General features: G+C 40.5%; 1 protein-coding gene across 1 annotated transcript in view; it reads right to left on the bottom strand.

Annotated features, from left to right (window-relative positions):
- Nucleotides 1-19,095, bottom strand: part of PFI (tubulin folding cofactor E / Pfifferling (PFI)) — a 307,411-nt gene that overhangs the window by 58,574 nt on the left and 229,742 nt on the right. Inside the window, exons 6-8 of the mRNA XM_089405409.1 lie at nt 14,217-14,359; nt 13,987-14,132; nt 13,755-13,816 (exon numbers count right to left, since the gene is read on the bottom strand). Coding sequence (XP_089261535.1) covers nt 13,755-13,816; nt 13,987-14,132; nt 14,217-14,359 — 351 coding nt within the window. The remainder of the gene's footprint in view (nt 1-13,754; nt 13,817-13,986; nt 14,133-14,216; nt 14,360-19,095) is intronic.

The following is a 19,095-nucleotide window of genomic DNA, read 5'->3' as shown; positions in this document are numbered from 1 at the left end:
AGAGGTGGGGTGACATCGAGTTGTAGTCAGAAGGACTACATGCTGGGGCAGGGTCCTTGAGGTGCCCAAACTCTTGGATCACATGTGGTTACAGGATCCCTTAACGACAGTAGCATGATGAAAGATGTTGGGTGGAGCAAGGTGTGGCGGAGCGACAAGGCAGGGCTAGAGTGCAGAAGTCTGTGGCGGCGCAGCAGTGCGAGAGGCATAGAGGTGTTTGCAAAAGCATAGTGGTAGCAGAGGGAGCACAAGATAGCAGCTGAGGTAGCTTCAACATCACGAGGCTTCCAGATTGACTGGGCTATCAGTGCTTGGGTAAAGTTAGTTACTTATCGGTAATTGAGTTGCAGTGCCATAGTTAACAGTGGCAGTGCTATGGGCAGCATGATGCAGCATGTTGAGAGGGAGCTGCAGTACAGATGTGGCAGTAGCAATGGTAGTATCATGGATAGCAGTACAGGAAGCAACAATGCAGGGGATGTGAGGCAGCAGGCCAAGCGTCAACATAGGTACCGATGCAGAGGATCAGTGTGATGTTTCTATGGTGAAGCATTACTAGAGCACATTCCTCGCTAATAGGGAGAGTTGATTTTTGGTAGCATCAGATGTGCTCTAGTTATGAAAAATCGTGGAGAGGCTAAGGCACATGAGATCTCCAAGACCCATAAATCGTTTGGGAAAATTCCACCCAAATGGAGAGATATTAAAATAATTAATATTTTTAATGGGGTTCCTAAGTATAAACTTAGGAAAATTAAAATATTAATGTGTATTAATATAATATGGGTGAGAAAGTTCTAAATAACGAGGAACAAGCCGGATATAATCTTAGTTGTTGATTAGGGACTTAATCTCAGTCGTTGATTCATCAACAGGAAAAGTATAAGAGGAGGCTTGAGGGTCAGTTGGAGATACACCAAGACACCAAGAGAGATCAGTCAGTTCAATTTTTTAGGGCGAGGTTTGCTGAGGAAATCGAACAAGTGATCAGCTGCAGTGAGGAGCAGTTCGGCAAGAGGCCGAAGAATAGATATCAAGAGAGGTAACAAAGTGTCGGAAGAGGCAACACAGAGGCTAGGAGGGTTCACGCAGAGGCAACAAGGTTTGACGCAGAGGCTAAGGAGGCCAGCGCAGAGGACACAGAGGGCCAAAGACGCTGACACAGAGGTCGTAGAGGCTGACATAGTTGACGCAAAGAGCTTCAGAGGTTGCGCTGAGGAAGTCTGTGGGGTAGACTAAGAGAAAATTAGCCAGGAGAGGGTGATGTAGTTCTGAAGAGGGTGACGCAGTTCCAAAGGAATGCATGGAGCAACTTTCACTGTCCAACACAAGGAACAGTGGCAGTCACTGTGGGATTGTTCATCTGGCTGCTGATTTGTCGGAATATTTGTTTCCGGAGAGAGGCACTACCGCCAAGTAAATTCTTTGAAGGGTGAGCCATTTCTGGCACCCTAGCTGTATTCAGAATCTGCTTAATAATAAAACCCTTTATATGTTGCACCTATTTTCTCGCATTGGGTTTTCCGGGGACGATTTTCCAAAAATAACGGTGTCCCTTGTGTTGTCTCGGTTTATTTCAATTTTTGATCTGTATATTTGTAAAGGTTGCATTTGTGTTTACTTTGATATTTATGCATTTAAATAACTCGTTAATGCAAAGAACAAGTAGGAGATAGTAAACCAGAAAATGTAGTAGGGGTTTCTGATGTGTTAGATTCAGGGATTTTCACAAGCATTGAGATCCAAGTGGATCTACTGGTAGCAGGTTGAGTCGAAGATGGGCTTGGGATCCAGGCATTAAGGGATCTGTTCTTGGTTGGGTGGCACAGAGGTATGGTATATCACCGAGTGGTTTGTATGGTATCCAAGTATTGATTCTCAAGGCAAGCAATCTTGGGGCGGGAGGATTTGTCATGTTCCTTTTTCTGGTTTCCCTTACGACATGGTTAAGATAGACTTCTAGGGTTGGAGGTGGCTAAGGTCACAAGCATTGGTTTACTCTATCTGGGAGCAATGCAAAGGCCAGAGAGGGAGCACTTGTCAGTGACAGAGGGAGCTTCAGCATTAGGAGTGTTTCTAGCCTGACGGAGATGTCATAGTTGGGAGATCAGTTACTTACTTCTTACTAACTGGGTTGCAGTGCAGCAGTTAGTTGTGGTAGTGCTATGGGCTGCACGATGCAGCATGATGAGAGGGGTTGCAGTGCAACAGCTAGCAGTGGTAGTGCTATGGGCAGCACAATGCAGCATAATGAGAGGGGTTGCAGTGTAGATGCAACATTGGCGGTGGCAGGGCCATGGGTAGCAGTACAGGATGCAGTAGTGTAGAGGATGTTGGGCAGCAGACCTAGTACCAACACAGGGACCGATGCCGGATGATCAGAGTGATGCTCAGTGAGGAGTATTACTAGAGCACAGTCCTCGCTAAGAGGGAGTGTTGATTTGGGATAGCATCAGATGTGCATAGCCACGAAAATTGGTGAAGAGGCTAAGGCACATGAGATCTCCAATACCCAGAAAGGGTTTGGGCAGGTTCTAAACAGTCTGGGAGATATTAAAATAATTAATATTTTTAATGGAGTCCCTAAGTCTAAACTTAGGGAAATTAAAATATTAATGTGAATTAATATAAAACTATGTTAGAATGGTCCAAAAGTCATGGATTAAGCCAGATCTAATCTTAGCCGTTGATTAGGGACTTAATCTCAACCGTTGATTTGTCAACGAGAAAAGTATAAGAGGAGGCTTGAGGGTCACTTAGAGAACACACCAAGAGATCAAGATTTCGACTTTCTGGGGCTGGGTTTGTCTAGAAAGTTGAGAGAGTGATCAAAGTTGCCGGTGAGGGGCAATGAATACAGAAGCAGAGAGGCGGAGATAACACCGTGAGGATCAATGCAGTAGCCGGAGAGAGGGACGCAAAAGCAGCCAAGGGTTCATGCAGAGCCATCTAGGGCTCATGCAGAGGCAGCCAAGAATCGCGCAGCGCCTCAGAGGGCCAGCGTGGGTGATGCAGAGCGCCAAAGGACTGACCCAGTGCCTCCAAAGGCTGACGCAGGCCAAGCCAGATTGATGTTGGGCTAACGTTGGGCCAAAGAGAGGCTAATGCAGTCCCTAGAGGCTGACGCTGGGGTTTTGTGGGGTAGATTGGAGCTGTGGAGCTGCCGGAGTGCTTTTCCGAGGTTTCAGTCAGAATATCTGCTTCCTAGTAGAGAGGTGTTACTGCCGAGATTTTTCTATGTTGGGTGAGCCGGATTTGTCACCCAGATTGTATTATGAAACTGCTTAATATATCAAACCCTGAGATAGTTGCACCGGTTTTCCCGCATTGGGTTTTTCTGAAGACATTAGTCCAAAAACAACGGTGTCACTTGTGTGCTTGTTTCTATTTCCTTTAGTTGATGATCTGTAATGTGTTGAGCATGCATTTGTATTTATTTCTAGTATTAACATGGTAAATAACTTGATAATTAACAAAACAAGTAGGTAGGAATAAATCAGTAAAGTGCATGAAGGGTTTCTAACATGTCAGACTTAGATATTCCAACACCAGTTAATGTAGGATCACACTATATACGCTATCTCAGTTCATCAGCTAAAGGTAGCATAGTGATCCAGTCAACTATCCAAGCCATACCGTAACTTCTGAGCATGTTAATGAACATAATTTTTTACTGTAAGGAAGTCTACAAAGTCTACATACTGCAGTAATCTAGACATCCTCGATCCTTGCAACAGTCACATTCTTCTTTTCCATATTAGACAATCTAGTCATACAGAGGTTCAGATAACAACACTAGTTACACAATATGCTTATACTTTTGAGATTTCAATAGAAAGGATTACAAGAAGTAGTCCTCGGACTATTTAGAGACTATGACATATTATAACCACAATAGTATAACATAGCAGTATTCCGAGTTGTGTTAAAGCGGTACCATGATGGTGATCTAAACTTTACTCCTAACTGAGATTAATAAGGTTCCGATATGTGCCATTATTAGATTCCAAACTGTGTTATTATAAGATTATGAACTACCAAAAGGGTACCACATGGATGATCGAGCTTGAGTGTCATGATAATCCTCTAAAAGATTTGAACTTACCTTGTCAATGCAAGAAATATCACTATAGTATATGGAATTACAAACTTTGCAACTTCTAATCATTTCTTTTTACACTCACACAAGTTGCCCATACCATATACCATGATGATATGCTACACATCAACAACTTCCCTTGAAGGGTTCTTAAAGGAATTCTTTATAACTACGTACAATTTGTCGATCATTGACACAATCCTCTAATGTATCTTCATTTTTCAAGTATTTGACATAGACCATTGGTATATCAGAATATTATGATGCAAGTCTTCAAACTTCTGATAGAGCTTCTCTTATGATGATAAGAGATTATCTAAGAATACTTCAAACAAGAATGTAGTGATGATGCATAGCTCTCATTCCAATGATTCGAGAGGTCATCGATATTTAAACTTAGTGTGACATTATAGTATGTTATGCATGGAAACCTTTATCAAGCTAGGAACTGAGCAATATATCAAGTTGAAAGCTCTTCAATCTTGTCACCTCTTTATTGCCAATGCCACTAAAGGTTTATGAAGAAGGGTCTTAACCAATCTTTATTTGAGCAACCTAACTTCAAAAGACATATGCTTGAATCATAGACTTTCAATTATGCGTTATTCCATAATGACAAATATAGTCTTCAAGAGAGTTCAAATAAAAATTACTATTAGCAGATACATACTTTATATTTCAGTAATTAGACATATTTACCAGTAGTTATTGCCCACCATAATTCATGGAATTCTTTGCATTCTTTATATTTCGGTAATTAGACATATTTATCAGGAATTACTGCCTACCATAAATTATGGAATTCTTTGCATTCTTTATATTTCGGTAATTACACATATTTACCAGGAATTATTGCCCACCATAATTTATGGAATTCCTTGCATTCTTTATATTTCGGTAATTAGACATATTTACTAGGAATTATTGTCCACATAATTTATGGAATTCTTTGCATTCTTTAGGTAGGAGTAACAAAATTAAATATGTTGTACGTCAAGGCTGTAACAACTCCAAAACTTTAACACTTCGTTGAGGCCTTTCTCCACCAAAGCTCTAATACCATGTTAATTTTTATTGTATGTTCTACACTTGCAACAATTGCTTCAATGTTTTATCATCATTGATAGTAATTGTAGATAGAACATCAACAATACGTGCAAGAAATTATGAGATGATTTGATTGTTGAAATTTGGTACCGGAGGACAGGTGGTTCCCTTAGGCTTTGATCTTTGGCCTAGGGAAAAGTGTCCAAAAGAATTTAATTTTTCTCCTAAAGTGACTTTATAATTTTATAAAGTTAAATCTAATTTAAAAGTGACTTTAAGTGATAAAGTTACTAAGTCTAATTTTAAAGTAACTTTTATAAAGTTAATGAAAAATTAGAAAGGAAAAGTGACTTTGGAAATAAATGACTAAGTGGGTCTTTATTAAAGTGAGGTGAATTAAAAAATAGAAAGTGAGATTTAAATGAGCATTTAATCTCAGCCATTGATCTAAATCTATTTCAGCCATTGGATTTAGAGATCACCCAAAAGTCACTTGGATCACCCAAAAGTCACTTGGAGTTATATTAAAGGAGGAAAAGGAGGAAAAGGTCATTCATTCTTTCATGAGCAGATTGGGAGAAAGAGAGCAAGAGAGCAAGAGAGATTTCTGAGCAGGGAGGAGAAGGAGACAGCAGCTTGGCATACATTCCAAGGCAACAGTTGAGCAGATTTGTACAGCTGATTCAGCGCATAGTGAAAGGCAGATTTTTGCACAAAAATCGAGGAGCAGTTTGCTGATTTTTCTGCACACAAAACGGAGGGCGTACAACATTTATTGCTGTCCTGTTTGCTGTAATTTCCAGATTGCTGTGAGGCACGGGAAATGAGATAAGTTGTAAATTTGCTTGCTGATTTTTTGCTGAATAATTCTCACTGTAAAAAGACAATTTTCAAAAATAAAGAAGAGCTCTCAAACTGGTTTTCCCCAAGAGTTGTAGGGGGTTTTTCCAGGGTCAAGTTGACCAAAAATATCAGTGTTTTAATGTGTTTTAATGGCTGTTTTTTATTGCTGATTTTTAATTCTGCAATTTCCAGCATTCTGAAAAATTTCCAGAATTTGTGTTTTCAGCAATATTTATTTTTTCAGTCTGTTAAATGTATGGTTATGGGAATGGGCATTTAACTACATGGGAGAAATAAGGAGAAACTGAAAACCGGGGTGGGAAAACAGAAATTTCTACATGGTATCAGAGCTTGAGTGCTGAAGGGCAGTTTGGGATAGCAAAAGGAAAAAATACAGCTGCTGATTTTTTCACTCAGAAAATTCCAGCAAACTGATTTTTCATAAACAGCAGTTTTATCTTTACCACAGCAGTGCTATTTTTCAGTTTTTAGGACAGCAAGATGTCATTGGGATTGAGGGTGGAGGATAGGTTGGATGGGCATATAAATTACAGCGTTTGGAAGGAGAGAATGCAGAGTATCTTTGAGGAGGCAGAAGTCTGGGATATCATGGTGCATATAGCACAACACCCTGTTGTTGTGCCCACTGATATTACTCAGTTGGCTGAGTATAAAAAGAAGAACAATAAGGGTAAGAGGTTGATTCTAGACGGAATCAAAGACCATTGCATTCCTCATGTGAGAGGAAAGAGCAATGCCCATGAGATGTGGACAGCATTGTTTAATCTCTACCAGAGTACCAATGAGAACCGGAAGATGGTCCTGAAGGAGAAGCTGAAGAACATTAAGATGGGTAATGATAGTGCAGCTGGATATCTCACAAAGATTACTAATGTGAGAGATGAGTTGGCAGCGATTGGAGAGACCATTCCACCCACTGAGTTGGTGCGGATTGCAGTGAATGGCCTCCCCCGTTCATGGTTGAACTTTGCTGATGGGGTTTGTGCACGTGAGACCCTTCCCACATGGGAGAGGTTTTGGGATGATTGTATTCAGACAGAGATCAGGAAAGGACAGCTTGGGGCAGCCAAGCCAGTTGAGCAGGATGAGGATGTAGCACTGGTGGCAGGAGGCAAGAAAGGCAAAGGGAAGAAGCAGGCTTCCACAAGCAGTGGTGGGGGCAAAAGCAAAGGTAAAGGTAAACAGGGGAACTCACAGAAGGACTATTCCAAAATGAAGTGTTGGAATTGTCAGAAGATGGGACACTATGCAGTTGTGTGTCCGGAGAAGAAGAAGAAGAAGGGGAAGAACCAGGATGTGGAAGCTTCAGCTGAGATTGAGGACTTTGCAGGTCGTTTTGACCGGGAGTTTGCGTTCACTACATGTGAGTCCTCTAGTGCAGGATCACCTGCCACACAGGTTCAGAGGGAGCATGCTTTTCCCTCGATTAGCGAAGCATCTACAGGTATCTGGTATGTGGACAGTGGGGCTTCACGTCACATGACAGGAGTCCGGGAGTACTTCTCAGAGCTTTCAGAGAGTGGCACTGATATTGAGGTAGTACTCGGTGATGACAGAGTTGTTAGAGCAGTCGGGGTGGGGACAGTGACATTTCAGAGGGAGTCCAAACCTCCCTTGAAGGTGTCAGAGGTTCTTTATGTGCCAGGGATGAGGAAGAACCTCATATCCGTCTCAGCTTTGGAGGACAGAGGATATGAGGTACTGTTCAGGGGAGGACAGGTGTTGATGTATCCCAGGGGCTCTCCAGCTGATTCAGCTAGAGTGATAGGTGTACGCCATGCAAAGGTGTACAAGTTTGCATTCCAGCCCCCTTTGGCATTGAGCTGTAGTACCGACAGCAGAGCTAGCAGTTCTGAGTTGTGTGAGATTTGGCACCGCAGGATGGAACACATGTATCATTGAGCCTTGAGGACATTGCGGGAGATCACCACAGGTGTGCCAGATTTCAGTACTGATCACTTTGATACTTGCAGAGGTTGTGCGATGGGCAAGTTTGCCAAATCCCCTTTTCCCAGCAGAGCGACGGGGATACTTGATTTGATTCATTCCGATGTGAGCGGTCGGATGTCTCATGTTTCCTTGAGTGGATATGAGTACTATGTGTTATTCATTGATGATCACTCCAGGAGGACCTGGATTTATTTTTTGAAGACCAAGAGTGAGGTCTTCAAGCGGTTTCAGGAGTTCAGAGCTCTTGTGGAGACTCAGACAGGTCGAAAGATCAAGTCCCTGAGGTCGGACAATGGAGGAGAGTACACCCTTGGAGAGTTTGTTGACTATTGTGCGGAGGCAGGCATTAGGAGGGAGTTCACTGTTCCTTACAACCCCCAGCAGAACGGGGTTGCGGAGAGGAAGAACAGATCCATCATAGGGGCTGCCAAAGCCATGATACATGATCAGGGGTTGCCATTGTTCTTGTGGGCAGAGGCCTGCAACACAACTGTTTACTTGCAGAACAGGAGTCCGCATCGTGCCTTGGGGCACATGACTCCTGAGGAGGCTTTCTGTGGGAAGAAGCCTGATCTTGGTCATCTTCATATCTTTGGATGCATTACATACTCCTATATACCCAAGGAGGAGAGGACCAAACTAGAGCCCACCGCAGAGAAGGGTATCTTTGTGGGCTACAGTGAGACCTCAAAGGCCTTTCGGATTTACATTCCTGCACAGAGGAAAGTTGTTGTCAGACGAGATGTGAAGTTCGAGGAGGACAGGGCCTTTAGGAGGTCACGGGAGTTAGAGTATCTGGATCAGCCAGACCCTCAGCAGCAGTTGAGTCAGTCGCAGGGATCCAGTGGGCAGGGATCAGGAGGATCCGGAGGTACATCTATGAGGATGTCAGGTCCATCAGTGAGCAGTGGCTCGCCGAGCCAGAGGGGTGGTGCTCCGGGCAGCATGCAGAGCAGTTCACAGAGCAGTTCACTAGGGAGTCCACTGATGGACAGTTCACACGGTACCTCAGCTTCTACAAGTTCAGGTGCAGGCAGGAGGACAGCAGACAAACAGTCAGGAGTTCAGGCTACTGATGATGATGAGGAGGAGGAGTTTCATTCTCCGGTGGGAGAAGTGCGCTCAGGGAAGAGGAAGCCCAAGTGGCTTCAGGACACCTTGAGAGATGCCACATCTGTTGCTGAGCCGAAGAGGCCGGTCAGAGAGAGTAGACCACCTGAGAGGTTTTGTAGCTATATGGCGATGGTTACCAGCATCCTTGACTCTGAGCCTTCTAGCTATGAGGAGGCAGCTAGCCAGTAGGTCTGGAGAGAGGCCATGCAGGAGGAGTATTCTTCTATCATGAAGAATGATGTTTGGGAGGTGGTGCCGAGGCCTGAGGGCAAATCTGTGGTTACTTCCAGATGGCTTTACAAGGTTAAGCATGCTGCAGATGGCAGCATTGAGAAATTCAAAGCGAGGTTTGTGGCTAGAGGGTTCTCCCAGGTAGAGGGAGTTGATTATGAGGAGACCTTCGCTCCCGTGGCTCGATATACTTCGATCCGCTCCATTATATCGATAGCAGCAGAGATGGGTTGGAAGATCCACCAGATGGATGTGAAGACCGCATTTCTCAATGGCTTCATACAGGAGGAGGTGTACATTGAGCAACCACAGGGCTTTGAGGTGCATGGGAAGGAGTCCCATGTGTGCAGATTGAAGAAGGCCCTTTATGGCCTGAAGCAAGCTCCCAGAGCTTGGTACTCCAGGATAGATGCATACTTGCAGGGGATGGGTTTCACAAAGAGTGAGGCAGATCCGAACCTTTACTTTATTGTGATTGGTGAGGAGCCCCTCATTCTGGTGCTGTATGTGGATGACTTGATCATTACAGGTGCAGAGAGACTCATAGAGCACTGCAAGAGAGATCTTGCGGCGGAGTTTGAGATGAAGGACATCGGCTTGATGCATTACTTTTTGGGTTTGGAGGTGTGGCAGGAGGAGGGGCATTTCTTCCTGGGGCAGGGGAAGTATATTGTGGACATCCTTAGCAGATTCCACATGGAGGATTGTAGACCCATGTCGACACCGATGATCACCAACTGGAAGAAGCTTCATGCTTCGGATTCCGAGTTGGTGGATCCCACATTGTACAGGCAGCTGATTGGTTCCTTGATGTATTTGGTCAACACTAGACCAGACATCTGTTTTGCAGTCAACACGATGAGTCAGTTTATGTGTGAGCCTAGGAAGGTTCACTGGGTGGCTGCAAAACACATTTTGCGGTACTTGCAGGGGACAGTGGATTATGGTCTGGACTACAGGCAGAGAGATGGAGTGAGATTGGCAGGATACACTGATTCTGATTGGGCAGGTTGTGCTTCTGATAGGAAGAGCACTTCAGGGTGTTGTTTTGGGTTGGGTTCAGTAGTAGTGTCATGGTTCAGCCGGAAGCAGCAGTCAGTAGCACTGAGTTCAGCGGAAGCAGAGTATATGGCAGCCAGTCTAGCTAGTTGTGAGGCTATCTGGCTTCGCAAGATGTTGTTTGGCTTATTTGGTGAGCCATTGAGACCTTCAGTGATTTACTGTGATAATCAGAGTTGCATTAAACTCACGGAGAATCCAGTGTTTCATGACAGGTCAAAGCATATCGGGATCAGATATCATTTCATCAGAGACTATGTTCAGAAGGGAGTTGTGAAGCTTGAGTATATTTCCACTGATGAGCAGGTTGCAGATATTCTTACCAAAGCCTTACCACGGGGCAAGCATGTCTACTTTAGAGACAAGATGGGTGTGGTGAGGAACACCTTCCTCGGTAAGAGGGAGTGTTGAAATTTGGTACCGGAGGACAGGTGGTTCCCTTAGGCTTTGATCTTTGGCCTAGGGAAAAGTGTCCAAAAGAATTTAATTTTTCTCCTAAAGTGACTTTATAATTTTATAAAGTTAAATCTAATTTAAAAGTGACTTTAAGTGATAAAGTTACTAAGTCTAATTTTAAAGTAACTTTTATAAAGTTAATGAAAAATTAGAAAGGAAAAGTGACTTTGGAAATAAATGACTAAGTGGGTCTTTATTAAAGTGAGGTGAATTAAAAAATAGAAAGTGAGATTTAAATGAGCATTTAATCTCAGCCATTGATCTAAATCTATTTCAGCCATTGGATTTAGAGATCACCCAAAAGTCACTTGGATCACCCAAAATTCACTTGGAGTTATATTAAAGGAGGAAAAGGAGGAAAAGGTCATTCATTCTTTCATGAGCAGATTGGGAGAAAGAGAGCAAGAGAGCAAGAGAGATTTCTGAGCAGGGAGGAGAAGGAGACAGCAGCTTGGCATACATTCCAAGGCAGCAGTTGAGCAGATTTGTACAGCTGATTCAGCACATAGTGAAAGGCAGATTTTTGCACAAAAATCGAGGAGCAGTTTGCTGATTTTTCTGCACACAAAACGGAGGCCGTACAACATTTATTGCTGTCCTGTTTGCTGTAATTTCCAGATTGCTGTGAGGCACGGGAAAGGAGATAAGTTGTAAATTTGCTTGCTGATTTTTTGCTGAATAATTCTCACTGTAAAAAGACAATTTTCAAAAATAAAGAAGAGCTCTCAAACTGGTTTTCCCCAAGAGTTGTAGGGGTTTTTCCAGGGTCAAGTTGACCAAAAATATCAGTGTTTTAATGGCTGTTTTTGATTGCTGATTTTTAATTCTGCAATTTCCAGCATTCTGAAAAATTTCCAGAATTTGTGTTTTCAGCAATATTTATTTTTTCAGTCTGTTAAATGTATGGTTATGGGAATGGGCATTTAACTACATGGGAGAAATAAGGAGAAACTGAAAACCGAGGTGGGAAAACAGAAATTTCTACATTGATTACAACTAAGGGTCCCAATTATATACCTAGTTAGGTACCCATTCACGAATGGTCACGTCTTTGGATACATGACTCTTCAACACTAATTATTAGTTAATTATTCATTATTTATAATTGTTGTTATTTATATTATTTATATATATATATATATTTTATTCATAGCAGGCTTCTAGGGAGGGGAATTAGCCCCTAGCTGCACTCTTTAACAGATTAAAGCTTGACATGGTGTAGATTCTTCTACATAGGCAGGACTAGCAACTTGATCCATTAAGGAGTAAAATCTACTACTTGGAAGGTGTTTAGTGTGGTAACGCTTCTTCATTCCTTCTTTATCATAGTCTTTAATGATTAATAGTTCCCTTTGTATATCCTAGATATTCTAGCAAGCCTATTCATCCCAATTTAAAATTTGGCTGCTAATTGACGTAGCACCCTCTTTGAGCCCATGTAGAATTTCTGCATTAAATTCCAACAAGAACAGTGGCAATTATCAAAGATTCTAACCTTATTCCCATTGTTAATCCGTAATAAAATATGCCCTCTATGATAGCCACTTGACTCCACTGCCCTTGTTGGATTGGCACTAGTCTCTATTTCCTTCCATCACTCTTTTACTTCCCAAAAATACAAGAAATATTATTTTGCTAAAGCTACTCTATTGTCACCTTCTGCCTAATTTGATAGCATTAGTAATCCTACTTATGGATAATACCCCCATTTATCCGAATGAGAGCTAGCCTAAACTAAAGATGATAAGTTGCTTAGGTGACAATTGCAACTGTTCTAGTAGTTCTCTCTCATGTTACACCGTAAAGATTATGGATTTTTATCATAAATGGAAGAATAACCTAGTAGGCCAATTTAGATAGAATGTGTGGCACACCACAAGATGGCATTCCAATCTTAGGAATTCAGAAAGGATCATAGTGTGGCCATGTAGACCTTGGTGTGGTTTCTTGCAAGTTAGCTGGCAAGAAAACAAGGATCCGTTATCATACATTGAAAGTGATTTATTGTCCATAACTCTCTAGAAAATGGCCCAAGATAAGAGTACTTAGACTTGATAGGTTTCCATGTGATTTTTACAAGACCAATTGGTATTTTGATGAACATGACCTGTTGCAGGATTACAAAGAAGTTGTCAGGAAGCAATCATTGGACAACAATCTTCATAAAGCAATCATTAAGTTTTTTCCAAAAGCAACTAATGCTATGTTGATTACAAGTAGCAACTCATCACCCTTTCACCATCCCTTAAAAAATCTTGGCTAAGGCTTTGACATTCAGAGTCAACAATACTTTTCCCAAGATCATTCAAACTAAGTAGACAAAGATAAAAGGGTCTTTCATTCTTAATAAAATTAAAATTGTGTGGAAAGGCATGGAATAGGCCTAATGTTTTGTGATGGGCCTTGACACACTCTTTGTTGAGATAGACTTTGAGAAGCATATCACATATCACAGAGTGAAATGGTTAATTCCTCAAGAGTGTCCTCTAGATTAGCTTGTGTTGCTGCTAACCTCCATCCAAATTCTCAAAATGCAAGCTACACATATAAAATGAGGTACGTTTGACGTTTTATGACCTGGATGAAGCATTATATATATATATAATTTTGGAGGCATGGGCTCAATTCTGCCATAGTCAATCTCTGACTCAATAGCCGTGTTAGACAATCACTCAGCTAAGTCAAATGCTTCCTCAGTCCAATCTTATGCTGACTCGACGGATTCACCTTTTCACAGTTCAAACAGAGCCAAGCTCAGTTGATTCCAATTTCCAAGTGACTCGGACAAGTTAGACAACATTGGAAATTCACTTTGATGCAAAAAGAAGCAAGTATGATTCTTGAACCTTCTCAAGCATCCTTGATAGTCAGGAATCGAGTTGCAGAAAACTGGGTTCTATATCAAACATCAGAAAACAATTTAAGGAATGCTTACCCTCAAACTAGGGAATAGATTCAGTGCATCTATAGAAGCCCAATCCTCAATTTTATTTCCACCTGCAGCATTTGAATTTGTCAGAGAACTAGTTAGGACAAAAACATTTCAATCAAACCAAGTCTCGCTAACAGAAAATGCAACGACATTTCAACCAAACCAAAAGTCTCATTATAGAACAAAACATGCATCAAACAATGGAACCTGAGAATAGATTAAATTTCCAACTTACCAAGAAGAAGACAACGCAAATTTTCAAATGGTTTGTGCTGAGCATTCCGTGGCTCAGGTTCATTTGATAAACAATGATCTAATTTCTGATGTTGAAGATAAAATATGTTTTTCAGCATGTTGTTACTCAGATGAAGTTGTTCCAATCTGAAAAAGCAAGGAATATTAGACAGTAACTCAAAATGTTTTCAAGTTTGCTCACTACTGAATAAGTAATTTTATTGAATGTACCTGGTAAGCTGAGAAAGTTTTGCAATTTCTTCCCAGCTCTCTATACCATTTCCTTCCAGACTCAAAAGCTTCAAGGAATCAAATCCTTGAACAAACATACCTGGTGATGAAACAGAGCTCCCAGATGTGTCTTCACCTAAAGGCTGAAAAAATAAAAGAAAAAGCTTCCCACTCAATGATCTAGATTCTAAACACTTAAACATCAAGGTTTCCATTGCTGCAAAACCCAGTCCTTTCATTAAATAATTAACAATAGTAAAACATATATTAATTTAAAGGAAAAACTAATAAAAGGTCAAAATGTTTTAGATTGTTCAAAGAAAAAAATGTTCCCAAAGATTTAGTGAAAAACAATATAGTGGGGTGGAAAAACATTTTACCCTATCATTGGGAATAATTTACTCACAGTTCATTCTAGAAGTTCATCCTTCTCATGTGTCAAGAGGAAGTAACTATGTATATCACAGGAGAAATCAATCCCGTGAAAGATTTCCTCCAAAATACATCACCGTCAATTGTTCTACGAATGACGGGTTTATCAAAGCAATGTTTGATTCCTGAATGCCAAATTGATGGAACCTGGAGTTTCTAGTTTGAGCAAGAACATGTGTAACTGGCCTCCTCTTCCTTCAAAAGGAGTTTTGTTGCCCTGGAGGAGGAGCTTGTGGTAAGCTTAAGTCCTGATACAAAGGAAATGGATGCAAATAAGGAGGAGCTTCAGGTTACTTTGGGTATTGAAAACAAAGTCCACCATGCAATCCATTGGGTGGTGAGTCACCTACTGCTATTATGTCTATGAAGGAGGTGATGGCCATGAGGAAACCCTCTAATTTAGAACAACTTACACAATCGAGTACAAAGGCCCTTTGTAGAACCTTCCATGCAGCATTCGATGAATGTTCGTTTCTCATCAAGTTTGGATCCAGAACGCTTCAACTTCTCCCTCACCAATGACAAGGAAATTTTGAGGACTATGTGTTGGATTGTGCAAACCAGAATGAAAAAATATGTGTGAATTACTATTTCATTAAAGATGATATAGGTATAAATACAATGTTATGGCTGTTGGATTCAACTTCCAAGATCTCTTGGACTCACCATAATGGTTTGCACTCCACACCATAACCCCAATGGATTAGGTGTCCAACATTCCCCCTTTAATCCGAAGGGGTGTATGTGAGTCCAAGCAGAGAGATGAGGACAGCTACTAATGGCTGAATGTATTCACTCAATCTAGTGGTTTAAGGAAGACCACAAACTAAATGGGTAGTGGAAGCCGAAGTCTTCTACCGGTCATGGTTTAAGGCAGGGCACAGACCAAATTGTGCTCATGGAATGAGTCTGTCTCTGGCTACAGCTCTGACTCTAGTTCAGACTTGAGGATCTGGCTCTGGCTATGGCTCAAGCTTGCTTGTACATGCATGATTGTTAGAGATTCAAAACTAGATGCCTAGTTGTCAATCATTGGTATTTACTATTGATACAAGGTGAGAGGGTGAAAATATTTCCACAATGCTCACATGGATGAAGATCAAAAGCTATGATCCTCCAGGTGGCAAAATCGATGAGGGTGTTGGCTTCCACTGAAAATGCACCCATTTACAATGCAATTTCGCTAATAAACTTACAAAAAAAACTATTTGCAAGTTATTGTTCTTCCCATTTTGAATGTGAATTGATCTTAAGGAATGAATGTACCCTATGCCTCAAAATCAGTTACCTCTCAAAATTCTTGGTTCAACGTGAAGCATGTGATACAAATCCCTTCCCTCAAGGTGAAGCAAAAGCTTCTCAACAAAGATGGCTAAAGAAGCACAGACCCGAGAATGAAATGCTTCGACAAATATAAATTATCACATAATAGCTATGTTACCGGATCCGTCAACCTTGGGGGCTGGATTCGCGGATCCCCGGATCTGATCCGGATCCGGATCCGGATTCGCTTGGATACGCCTAGGAACCGGTTTAAAAATGTTTCCTTCGTTGTAACACGCATCCCGGTGATTTTTGGTTTTTTACAGGTCCACTGTGTTGTTTCATGGCTCGTGAACTCTCCCATTTGTTTTCGGCATCTCGCATGACCCGCATTATATATATTAATTAAGCTTTATTATATTTTAACGTTACTTTTTATATTTAGATATTAATTAAACTTTGTTATATTTTAAAGTTACTTTTTATATTTATATATTAATTATTATATTTTAACGTTACTTTTTATATTTAGATATTAATTAAACTTTATGATATTTTAAAGTTACTTTTTACATTTATATTTATACCGTTCAAAATTTATAATTTATAATTATTATAAACTTGTCTTTTAAAAATTATAATCTAAAATTATGTTCTATTACTTATATTATAATTTGTTAAAGTTACTTTTTATATTTATATATTAATTAAACTTTATGATATTTTAAAGTTACTTTTTACATTTATATTTATACCGTTCAAAATTTATAATTTATAATTATTATAAACTTGTCTTTTAAAAATTATAATTTAAAATTATGTTCTATTACTTATATTATAATTTGTGTTGCAGGATAAATAGAAATATTAAAATTTATATATTTATAAAATTAAATATATTAATTTATTGTATCATATATTTAAAATATATATTAAATATTATACAAGTTATACATTTAAAATTTTGTATTTTTACAAGTTGTAATTTTTTTGACTAGCTACGGTTTATCTTCTCCGAAAGTAAGTAAACATATTAATGGCTCAAGGTCTAGAGGCATCTTGCAAGTTTGCAAGTCACCCTTGTTACAAACCACACACAACTTACAAATTATTTTTAGAGGTGGTCAATTTTGTCTACACATAATGATGTAGCGACATGTTGAGGTCTTCAGATTGTACCAATAGAGGTTAGACTAGTGACCATAAATATTGTAGCCTTTTACCTACCATGGAAAATATTTATATACTATATATACCTGCCGTTTCCCCGCCGTATCCGGATCCTGGCTTTTAAAAAATCTGACGGATCCGTATCCGGATCCGCATCCGGATCCGTATCCGGATCCGAATCCTGGTAACTTAGCATAATAGCATTCAACACATGTTGGTAGTAATCATACTGACTTTCCACCAACTATCTGAATTGTTGCTGACAAGATGATTCAGAACCAATGAAACACATTTTTCTATCAAACTTAAATGAAAACTTTGATGCCCCTACTGAAAACATTGATGACCATATAGATAAAATATATAGTGTGCATGATGTTAACGCAAGGCAGGGGAAGGGGATCAAATTCACTGCCAGAATCCTTAGATTTCAGTTCAGCTAACCAGGGAACCTCAGGCAACAAGTGACTTCACTCATTGTTGCAGATATCAGATGTTTCAAATCACCAAAGCTATGAATTGTAAGCTTGGATTTTTGAAATAGATGTCATAAATGGCCTCATTGTCCTGCACCATACACTCATCTGAATTCTCCACTAATTGATGCACACAAAACATGGCATTCTCCACCACTACATCAAACACCTTGGGTGAAGGGAAAACAAAAAAAAAATGAGCATCATTCTATTAGGGTACTCCATTTTTATCCTGGAGATCAAAAGGGTTCCCAACCCAGATCTAGCACCTATTCTCATAGAGCGACACAATTTAAACCCTTGAAGGAAATCACAGTTTTCAACCTCCCTCCTTACAACATCTAGTATGAAATCGATGAGCTCAGGCCTCGTTGTATAATGGCTCTTGGCCCAATTGTTTCCAATCCCAAACTAGCCAAAAATGAAGTTAACAGGCCTGAAGCCCTGGCCATAAGGCTGATCCTCACGTTGTCTGAGGTAACAGGCTCTAGATCCATGAGCATAGCACAGGGCACAAATCTCCCACAACTCGCCTCATTGCAGTAAACATTAACCCTTTCTAGCTGTAGATCAGAAATGCCTTGATATCTCCCAATGGAATCGATCCTGTGCTCATCACAAACAACATCCCCAAACTTGGTACCGATCTTGTTGCCACATTGGCCACCCTAAATGTGTAGGATCTCAAGCATCTTGGTTGACTTCGATCTTTGTGTTAGTCTTGGTCTTGTCTTGGGTCTTGGATATCTCATTTTGATTTGATTCTATAAGAAGGATTGTTGGGTTTTCCCCTTTGCGGGGTTTTGCTTTGGCTTGGAGCCGTTTTTCTGGTGTTCTTTGTCTCTTTGTGATCTTTATGCTTTGAAGTTTTGAATAATTGCTTGATGATGAGAACATAATTTTAATAACAAGATAGCTAGCATTCACAAGTAATTATCAAGAAAGAGGAATTAAGCAATAAACTATCTAGCACATCGTTTCTCAACATACTGTCCCCCTGAGATATCTTAATACGTGCTTGGCAGCAACCCAATGTGCTTTGGAAGGCTCAAGCATAAATTGGCTCAAAGAGTTAACTACAAAACATATGTTTGGTTGCGTGTTTACCAAATACATTAGCAACCCTATCTAATGTCGATGAAGTGAAGGGTCTATTCGCTCTAATCTAGATGTATCTATCTTCCTCCAGTTTGTGACTAGAAGCTTGGTCAAGGGCCTGCAATCCTGCATCTAAAATCTCCTCAGAATCTTTAGAGCGTACTTACCCTACCCCAAGAAGATCTCTCCATCACCCTACCAAACATCTAGACCAAGGAAATAGTGCATCAACACCATATCCTTCATTTCAAACTCACCTGCAAGATCTCTCTTGCACTCCTAGATAAGCTTAATTGCACTTGTCAAAATTAGATCGTCCACATACAACACCAGGTCACCTACAATAAAAATGTAGTAGAGGTTGGGGTTTGCTTCACTCTTGGTGAAGCCCAGTCCCTGAAGATAACTATCAATCTGAGCATATCGTGCACTTGGAGCCC

Source organism: Pinus tabuliformis, chromosome 2_2, assembly GCF_031772625.1.
Source record: "Pinus tabuliformis cultivar Carrire ecotype Pingquan chromosome 2_2, CPIR1, whole genome shotgun sequence".
Taxonomy (NCBI): domain Eukaryota; kingdom Viridiplantae; phylum Streptophyta; class Pinopsida; order Pinales; family Pinaceae; genus Pinus; species Pinus tabuliformis.
Note: the sequence above shows the minus strand (reverse complement) of the source record. Positions and strands in the feature narration are given on the sequence as shown.